General features: G+C 37.2%; 1 protein-coding gene across 1 annotated transcript in view; it reads left to right on the top strand.

Moving 5' to 3' along the window:
- Positions 1-10,527, top strand: part of PHKB (phosphorylase kinase regulatory subunit beta) — an 89,934-nt gene that overhangs the window by 65,881 nt on the left and 13,526 nt on the right. The window contains 7 exon segments of the mRNA XM_009638025.2: positions 2,827-2,888; positions 2,976-3,138; positions 3,990-4,071; positions 7,187-7,244; positions 9,010-9,100; positions 10,404-10,525; position 10,527. The exon segment at position 10,527 is cut by the window's right edge and continues 68 nt beyond it. Of these exon segments, the coding sequence (XP_009636320.1) occupies positions 2,827-2,888; positions 2,976-3,138; positions 3,990-4,071; positions 7,187-7,244; positions 9,010-9,100; positions 10,404-10,525; position 10,527 (579 nt within the window).

Here is a 10,527-nt window from a genome sequence, read left to right as displayed (position 1 = left end):
AATGTTGCTTCATTAAAATGCAAAAATTATTTTCAGGCACTGGTTTTAGATACTTATATGTGCTAGTTAATCTTAGTTTACATGCATTGAAAGATCCTTCTTTTTGTAAGAGAGGGCCAAAGACACAGTTATGATTTCTTGTTCCCTAGAAAAATCATGAATTTATAGAAGAGCTGGGTCATTTGTAAATTAAATACCTATAGCTATAATGGTTTAAGATATCCTTGTAATCTTTCATGCAGTTACATATTTCTACTGGCCATGTGTAGGTCATGTAGTCTCTGCTGTTACCGTTTACTTTTCCTATAGTAAATGCCATTACTGTCTGTGGAAAACATTGCATTTGTCTACAGTGTTTGTTGTTGTGGTTTTTTTTAAATTTAACTGCAATTACTTTCTTACCTTGCATTTGATTAAACTGATGTATTATCAGGTGAGAAATTTGTCTATCCACATAATGTGTCCTGATTTTAAGCACTACACTGTTACAGTTCTCAGGGAGCAAACTTCCCCTTCCATGCACATCAACCTTCTGGAAAGATTTTTTTTTTTTTTTTTTTTTTTTAAGTAATATAGTAGTTTTAAAGTATTTTAAGGTGTTGACAGTCATTGTTCTTTCCTTTATTTGTTATCCATTAAAAAGAGTAGATGGTAGAACTACAAAAAAAAAAGTTTATTTGGCTTCTAGGTACCTTAAAAAAATCTGTATGAGGTATGATGCTTTAAAATTGTACTGTGAGAACCCTGAGGCTTCATCTGGTTCCTACAGTCATGATTTCCCATTGAAAAGAGTTAAGCTGTGGTTAAGTGACCTGATGCCCAGCCTGGGCTCAGCAGTAGTTGTAGTGGCAGAGCAGAGGTTGCCGTTAGCCTGGCTCAGGCGCTCTTCTGGTGGCTGATTGAGGCTGCAGTTTATTGGAATTATTGCTGGCGGGTCCATCACAGGCAATTTCTGCCCTCCCAGGTTTGTCGTTGGTCATTGCCCATAGTTCAGTTCTGCTGATGAATTTGTGTCTGACCATGCTGTAACTCAAAACTACAGTAAACGATCAGGTGTGAAAGCAAAGCAAACACAGATTTGGTTAGTACTAGCATCGCAGAGGTGAAGAGCTGGTAACTTGTGGATCGACTTGGTTGAATCATGTGCAGCAATCACTTCCCGTGGATCTGCCACTGAGAGAATCGTTACTGTAGAAGGGCCCTAAGGCAGTTACATACTTGGTCGATCCCCCTGTAGTTTGAACAAAATCTATTAAACACCCCCCACACCTTATATTTTTTCCAGAGGGAAGTTCTTACCGCATCCATAAATACAATGTGCTAACTTCCCCAAACATCAGTACAAGATGTTTAATTATGTTGCAGTGTATTAGTTATTAACTTTAATTCCTGTTCTGGCAGTCAGCTAAGGATATAAAAACTGGTTTGGGTTAAATGGAAATTGTCTTGCATCCCTTATTTATTCTTAACGTCTCTTTCTCTTGTGCAGCTTTCCAAAGCCCTTAAGTCTTTCTTTTAACCTTTTTATAAATGAATGGAGGATGTTGGTGATCAGTGCAGTTGCCAGTGGCACACGGTGTGCCTTCCCCATCAGTTTAGCTATAATCACTCAGTCTTACTGCACAGTTGTCACATTTTGGAAACAAGCTTTGTTTCATTATGGGGGAGGATTTGGACAAGAATGAGGGACTTGTCTCATTCACAGTGTTTTCTTAAATAATTCATCTATTCCAACAAAATATATATTGAATCTTTGTGAATTGTATTCACCTGCTTCATTTAGATGCATATCTGTAAATGTGCCTAGAGATAGAATGTATGTCTCTAACTGGGTGAATGCTTTTTTTCTCACAAAATGCACAAAATGTAATCTCATTTAAAAATGTCTGTACTTAAAAGACTTGCAGCCCTTTCCTGATTTTCATCTTTACTGTCTGTTTCCGTTGTCATCATGTGCTCAAGCAGCTATGTGAGTCAAAGAACGAATGACCCTAGCATAAAAGCAAAGAAGGTTTTTTTTTTTTTATACTCAGTCATCCCACAGTGTAACAGATCAATATTTTACTGCAGCTTGTGTACAATGAAAATAGAATTTACAAGTTCACAATACACTTAATTTTATTTAGCTAATGAGAACTATCGAAAAGCAGCCTTAAAAAGCAGTCTTAAAAATGCTGTAGTACAACACATTTCCTCTGGAAGTTTATAAATAGGAAATTCATATAAATTTTGAGTGAATGAATTGCAATGACCACATCAGATCAATGCGATGTTGCATTTCAGGTATGTAATATTCTGAGACAGAAGTATTTGTAAGCTGCCTTTGATGTGCAAACCGAGGGCAGGCACGCTTGGATGAAGGCATGACAGAGTAGGAAATGCTATTATGTATTCCCCATAACATCACTGAGACTGCAGGAAAATTACCCGTCCTTCAGCGAGCCCTGGAACAATAAGCTTTATGAGCCAGAACCTGGGTATCACACAGGACTCCGAGGAACGCAAATCCTTATCCTTGTGTGTTTTCACCAGAACTGTTTTGGGGAGGGGAGGCTGGATGTTGCTTGATTAAGCCATACATTGCTGGCAAAAGAACAGCAGAACACCAGTAAAACAGAGACAGCAGCCCCAAGAGACTTCTGCTGTCTTAAGTGAGATCTTAAGAAAGAGGAAAAATACTCTGAAAGTGGAAAGATATTTGGAATGGTAGATAAAGAAAATACTTTCTCAATGGAAACCACCAGCAACATACTGAGATCAAAAGACAACTGTATAGTTACATACATTTCTGCATCTTTTTAAAATTTTTTCCATTTTTCATTTCAGACATTAATATCTGGAGCAGTTGTTGAACAACTTGACTTCCTAAGAATCACTGAAACAGATGAGTAAGGCTCCGTGTAAATAATAATGATGAACTATTTGATAATTGAAATATCTTATGAACAATGAAGAAATGAAATATTATTTTTCAGGGCTCCTATATTTAAGAGTTTGGAGGAGTTGGATCTTCCAAAACATTCAAAAGTCAAGAGACAGTCTAGTACTCCAAATGCTTCTGAACTTGAGCAGCAACCAGATGTAAATATTAATGACTGGAAAAACAAGTCAACATATGAGATCCTGCAGAAACTTAATGTAAGAATATTTGATAAAAGTACAATGTAACTTCAGTCTCATGAAATAAGAAATTATGTGCCGGTATTATATTTAACAGCAGCCTACTTAGATCAACATGGTTAGTGCTGTGGTTCAATGTTGATAATACAGTAGTAACATAAAATGTCTGATGTTTCTCATCATACTTGGGGAATCTTCCTCTTGACAGTCCTTTATCTTAACATCGCAGAACCTTTTGGCCCTTTGTGCTGTAACTGTTGGCTTCCATTTCTCCCAGTTACCCAAACCTTCTTCTGGTAATAAATGAGCATCTAAAAGGGGATCCATTTGTCATGTGTCTCATGAATAGGGATTTTATTGCTAGACTAAATGCAAAAGATTTTAACAGTCAGTATTCGCTCCAATAGACTGGTAACTTCTTACGATATCAAGGGAAAGTTCCAATCTGGCATTTTTCCTGTATCTAGAAGAAAACTACCAGTGACTGTTTCTAGATCCAGTGTTCAACAGGAACACAGAAAGCGTCCTGCTTGGTTCCCTAGGTCATTACAAATGTTTCTGCTGTAAATGACAGGACCCAAGAACAGAAAATCAGGAAACATTTCTGAGGCCAAATTATTACAACTTAATTTGAACCATGGGGAAGCCTCTGCACACAGCAGTGACAAGGATATAGCATACATAGAATATGAAATAGTTGTGAAGTCCCCTTAACGAAATGTGTAGACCTTTTTTTAATTAAAAAAAGGCCCTTTGATTTCACCTTTTAATAGCTCTTCTGATTTTGCACCACTGAAAATCTGAAGGCTATTTGTGGTTATGTTGTTGTGTTTTTGTTTTTGTTTTTTGTTTTTTTTTTTTTTTTTAAGGACTGCAATTGCCTAGCAAGTCAAGCATTACTCTCAAGTATATTGCTCAAAAGGGAAGGACCGAATTTTATCACCAAGGAAGGTAAGAGCTTCTTTCACTTGACTATTCTGAGTATTTCAGGAAGCAGCAGTATGTTTAGTTGTAATGAACACGAATAATGGCCATGCATACAAGCAGTTGTGTAGCTATTTTCTTTGCCATTCAAAGCAATTTCTGCATTAAATGGGACATGCAAATTCATAGCGTAGCTGCCAAATATATGAACTCTTTTAGAGTGTTTATAGGCAGGTGCTCTATCTGGTTCTAATTTTGACACACAGATATAAAAAACAGGGGATTTGACCTTGTATATAAAACTGAAACTAAAGTCAGTTTTGTGTGTCTGAACTTTTATTTACTTTTAGGTAATTGGACTAATTCAATATGTCTGAATCTTCTCTATTCTAATTTTGTTTTACGGCTTTGTATCAGAGCACAGGATTTAAATGTAAAACATTTTGGAAGAGGCTACTAAGGTTTGTGGCTTTTGTGCTGCAAGGTTTGGTTGTTTGTTTTGTTTTTCCTAAAAATTGCTTATCAGCTGCTTTTGAATACCCCTCAGAAAAAGAGGAATGTTAAGATCAAATCATATTCTCTTAGTTATTCATCAAGCAGTGTAAGTTACCACCATGCTATAGAGCTCTGTTTCATCATTTTTATATAGGACAGCTGGTTCTTGTGATGAAATATAATAAATATGCATTATATCCATACTGCTATATTAAAAATGTCATGGAAAACAATGTAAAGTGGAATAAAATTCATTGGCAATATGCAGTGCATTGTTGAAATACAATGTGAATGCAAAGCCATGGTCGGAATTGGCACGTGAAGCAGGCGTAGCCTCTGAAGCTGGCTTTGTTGCCACTGCTACGGGCTTTGTCAGGCTTTCAGAGCCTCAGTGGCTTTCCTTAGCCCTTTGTAGGTTGTGTCCTTCTTTGCTTCAGAAACAACTCGAGGCAGACTTCCTAACCTCTGGGGTGTATTAAGAGGAGTGTGGCCAGCAGGTCGAGGGAGGTTATCCTCCCCCTCTACTCTGCCCTGGTGAGACCCCACCTGGAGTACTGGGTCCAGTTCTGGGCTCCCCAGTTCAAGAAAGATGAGGAACTCCTAGAAAGAGTCCAGAGGAGGGCAACTAGGATGATAAAGGGACTGGAGCACCTCCCCTACGAGGAAAGGCTGAGAGAGTTGGGCTTGTTCAGCCTGAAGAAGAGAAGACTGAGAGGGATCTCATCAATGCATACAAATATCTTAAGGGCGGAAGTCATGAGGATGGAAGCAGTCTGTTTGCAGTGGTGTCCAGCGACAGGACTAGGGGCAACGGGTGCAAACTGAAACATAAGAGGTTTCAGTTGAATATGAGGAAGAACTTCTTCACTCTGAGGGTGGCAGAGCACTGGAACAGGCTGCCCAGGGAGGTTGTGGAGTCTCCTTCTCTGGAGATATTCAAGGCCCGCCTGGATGAAGTCCTGTGTAACATGCTCTAGGAGAGCCTGCTTTAGCAGGGGGGTTGGACTGGATGATCTCCTGAGGTCCCTTCCAACCCTTGCGATTCTGTGATTCTGTGTAAGCAACCAGCATAGCCACCTTTGACCTTTAGATCATGATGATGAACTTAAAAACTCTCTTGAAACCATTTAGGCCAAAGAAGTACTGTTGTGCCTCTGACTGTTCAGAGGTAACTTGCATAGACCTTTTTGTGCTGTCTCATGTGAAATAGTAGGTGATGAGAACCTTTTTAATATGCACCTTGCATTAAACAGTCTGAGTCACTGGCTAAAAGTTCCTGTCCTCCTACAACTGGAGATTACTAAGACTGACATTAAATAATCACACAATCAATAAAACATAAATCTAAAAATAAAAGCTGAAGAACCTTGGGTGTTCCAGCTGACAGGCACAGGCTATGATTTTGTGAGTCAGCTTCCACTACTGTTTTTATAGATGAACTTACCAATAAGCGCTGGACATGAAAAACGCTGCCATCCCATCTGAGAATGAAAAGTCTGGAAGCTAAACAAAGTCTAAATAATGGAATGTTTGTCACCATTTTTACCTTTAACATAATGGTCCCCACTTGGCCCCTCACAGTTGAAGAGGTGTCAGTATAATGAGTTGATGCACTATTATCAGCTGTGGGCTGACAAAAGAATGGTATCTTGTTCTGATTACTGTAATTAACGTACTTCATGCCTTCTCTGAATCCTGGACTACATGGTTTGACTTAGAAGCAGTGTTCTTCCCATTTCCTGCCCTCTCTTTTTTAGGCCATATCTGTACAGCACAATGCTAGTTTTAATACATAGCATTTCACAAAAGGTTTCTTTGGTTTTGGCACACAGATCAGCTTGGAGAGGGAGAGTAGTAAATCATTAATACGATGGCTTGTATATCTGTCCAGTATTCCCTGTTGTACTTTGCAATGGTGAAAATTAGCTTCATGAGAGCAGTGCAGTAATGCACCCGATTAGCAAAGCTGTGTGATTACCAGTCACACAGTCACTGAGGCATCAGGGGGAGCACCTTATTGTGGTTACTCAGGGCAGAGCCACAAAGCAGTGGGAGACCCTCTCTTTCACACTCTCCCACCTTCCTGGGGAATTAAAGTCTCATGTCCCACATGATTAACCAGGTGAATTATGGTTCATATACAAAGCTGAGAACAACTCATGTCTTGGACAAACTTTGTCCATACCTAACATCACTTCAATGAACTACGCTGTCAAGCAAGACTTCCCTGTTGCTTCCTGTAGGTTTTAGCTCAGGAAAGCGTCAAGACAGTGGAGAGAGTATCTGCATCCCCTATCCAAACACAGTTTGCCGTTTAAGGATGTACCTTTATAGGCCAAATCTGAACATAGCTTAATTTTCCCCAATGTATTGCAACTGTAGTTGATATCATAAGCCTCTTTATAGCATGTGCAGCAAATTCAGCTGAAATATGGTTTGGCTTCTTGCATAACAACATACAACTGGATGACAGGGGACTTGATTGTATCTAAATTTTAGATGTTGAGCGCAATAGGTAAGTGAGTACTAAAGCTGATTCAGAATTAACTGATCTCATCAAATTTACCTTATTACTATTAAATGAAAACCTGTGCATCTCTTGTGTTTGTGTGTTGTTTGTTTTTTGGTTTTTTTTAACTGCATTTAGGTACTGTTGCTGAGCATATTGAAAGAATCTATAGACGAGCTGGCAGCAAAAAGCTCTGGTTTGTATATGTATATCATGTTCCTTTTGTTATACGTCAATTTATTTTTTCCTAATGTGTTCATAGAGAGTAAAGCCAGATGCGTGTATACTTGAAGGGGGAAAGAAAAAGGACAGCTTTACTGACAAAATTGTGTGTGTTCATTGCAGCTGAAGATCTGGTCTATAATGCTTTAAAAAAAATTAAGTGGTATTTTCTTACTGTTATCTTTCAAAATATAAAAGATTAATAAGCTGGTTTTGCTGTGAGTGCTATTGCCAATGTACAGTTCTCATTGAAGTCAAATAGTGAGAAAAGAATACAACTATTCTAATTTCTTACAGGGCATGATAAAATATTATCAATAGCTTTCTGTAGCAAGGCTGGTGATCAAACATAAATCAGTTAAGTTGATACACAGCTTATTTATTGCCCCCAAATAATTTGCTTTGAGCCTGACTTTGTCACAATAACTTTAAAAGGTTTCAGCAAGTAGGTTGGTATTTGTATGTTGTTAATTAATTTCTTTGCCCTGAAGCTCAATAGAAATTTCTTTTTATCAAAGAAATTAGTTGAGCCTGTCCCAAATTCTGTTCTGTCACTCTGCAACTATTCCTAGCAGATGAGCCTGTAAATATAAAAAATGGGTTTTGTTTTTCATTTTAGTCTGTTCATACAGTTAAATGGGCCTTTGCCAATAATAAGGTAGAAGCAAAATACCTTGGTGGTATTTTTTGTAAAGAATAAGAAACAAAAGTCTTTTCAGAAACAAAATATGTAAACTGTTTTTCATTTTTCTTCCATGATTGCCATGTGACATACATATAGGTTGGTGTTGCGCTACAGTGCTGCATTTGCACAGAAATTTTCTTCTTCTATAGCCCCACATATTACTACTTTACTGGTACATGGGAAACAGGTAAAGTGCCCAGAGGTCTAAATGGAGCTCCGTGAGATTTTGTTTTTCTTTGCTTATTTGCATTTTGATAGCATCAGCTAATGCATTTTTGAAATGCTTTGCTCTTGATCTTAAGAAGTGCATAGCATTTTTCACAGGAATCAACATCAACTGTTTGAATTTTTTACTAACACTATATGATGTTACAACTTGTTCATTATCTCTCTGGTTAAATGATTCTTAGAGGCCTAAAAGCCTGTGCTAGAAAAGCTCAATATGGGTCTATTAGGTTTGTATTCTTGTCAGGAAATTATTATTGCAGGTATTTATATCTTCAACCATCAATTGGATATATGAAAAAAAAGTTTTTCTTAGAAGTTATAGCTAGTTTTTAACCGAGCAGTTTACACAAGTCTCTTCATGCTGGACATATGAAATATTACCTCAGCATGGAAAAGAAAAGAAAGCCTTGGTGTTAGAAGTTACACTTTCTCTTACAAAATCTTTCTAACTCTTTCTTAAATAGACTAAAATATTACCAAGCTTATCTTGCAAAATTATGAAAATGACACAACAGAGAAGCTGGCATCTCATACCTGTCTGTTTTCAAGATGCTGCTGAGAAAAGAATGACAAGCTTTTTTCTGGAGCTGGTAGTTTAATGAGTTCTAACTAAATTTATTTTTGATCCATTAACCTATATCTAGACTAAGAAATGAAAATCCATAGAAGATTATGTAAGATCTGATCCAAACTCCGCTGTATAAACAATGTATATATTTCCTGAGTGAGTTTTGAGATCTCGGCTGTGGTAGACTTCAAACTTATATATGAATTCATTAAACTAGCTTGTGATATGTAGTGGGATTGCTCTGTTTTCTGCCCTCAGGTCTGTTGTGCGCTTCGCAGCAAGTCTTTTAGGTAAACTAGTGGACAGCCTTGCACCATCTATTACTAATGTTTTAGTTCAGGGCAAGCAGGTAAGTCTTTACTCCTCAGAAATGTATTAAGGAATGATAACAGAGAACTAAATAAATAGGCTTTTTAATTTTGAAGGTCTCTGATGCTTCTCTTAAAAGTATCCAGTGGCTTAAGGAGTTGTTACTGAAAAAGAAAAATCCAGAGAAAATAAAGATATATTGAATACTTGCATATACTATGGGCTAATAAATTTACTTAATAACAGAATGCTGAAAAGACAGTTTAGTGTTTAGATATGAAGGGAAGAGGCATGACTCCCTAGATGATCTATATATGCCCTCTTATTTCAGAAAAGTAGAGGCAGTCAAGTAATAAAGCTTCTTTTTAAGACCGATTTAATGAAGATGTAGCCACTCTCTCTGTAGTTGAGCCGAAGACAACAGATGGGTGGCAGTTGAGCAAAAAGTCTTTCAGGATTTTAGGTTTCTGTTCCAAGCAAAGTTTAATCATCAGTGTTTCCTCCTTTCCTAAGGAAGATGATTTTTTTTCTCCCAGCACAATAATTAAGTTCATGAAGAGCTGTTTCCAAATAACAGTAATTGAACATTATGTATTTTTGGTTTGTGGGTTTTTTTATATCTATATGTGTACACCTACCTATAGGCAAGGCTATTATGACAGATTTGTCTTTGTCTTACTCCAGACTGAGGTCTGGGTGTGTGCTTCTGGTGCCACACAGCTACAGAGGAAGCTGTATCTGCATGCAGCATGTTTTGTAGCTTTTTATTCTCAGCTTTTTAACCTAACTTGCCTTTGTTGATCCCTTTATAATAACAATCTTTATTATAGGAGAAAAATTAGTGTTGCTGTGTTTTACTGAGAATAGATTAAAAGCAAATCAGAATTTTAACGAAATTCCTTTTTTGTGGTTAAACAATCCAGTACCAGCAATATATTTTCTTAACTAACTTTTAGGATGCTATTAGAAATAAGAAAACAAAACTACAAATTTAGTTCTGAATTTTAAGTGAGTTCCACAGCTGAAATGTCAGAAATGAAAGACCGTCTAAACCTAGAGTACAGTCATTATACAGCCAGTTTTGAAACCAAAGCAGTGGTCTCGTGTTTCTATTTTCATTTGGAAAAATATATTCCGTATCAACTGTGGTCTTTAGTGAATTTTGTTATTTTAATAGCATCCAACTAACAGTATTAACAAGCATCAGCCATTGACATAAAGTTATTTTTGTGTTCTGAAATTTTAACATGAAAAGTAGAGTTCATGAAGCTTCATTTCTGAATTGCTTCTACGGTGCTTTTATTCCTGCCCATATCTTGTGAATTATTTTCAAAATACTATAGGTGACGCTTGGAGCTTTTGGCCAAGAGGAAGAAGTTATTTCCAATCCCTTATCCCCAGGAGTGATTAAGAACATCATATATGAAAAATGTCATTTACAAGATGAAAGAGAAGCTGTGGTTCAGC

This window comes from Egretta garzetta, unplaced genomic scaffold (assembly GCF_000687185.1).
Source record: "Egretta garzetta isolate BGI_Z169 unplaced genomic scaffold, ASM68718v1 scaffold354, whole genome shotgun sequence".
In the NCBI taxonomy this organism is placed as follows: domain Eukaryota; kingdom Metazoa; phylum Chordata; class Aves; order Pelecaniformes; family Ardeidae; genus Egretta; species Egretta garzetta.
This window is presented reverse-complemented; position numbering and strand designations above follow the sequence as displayed.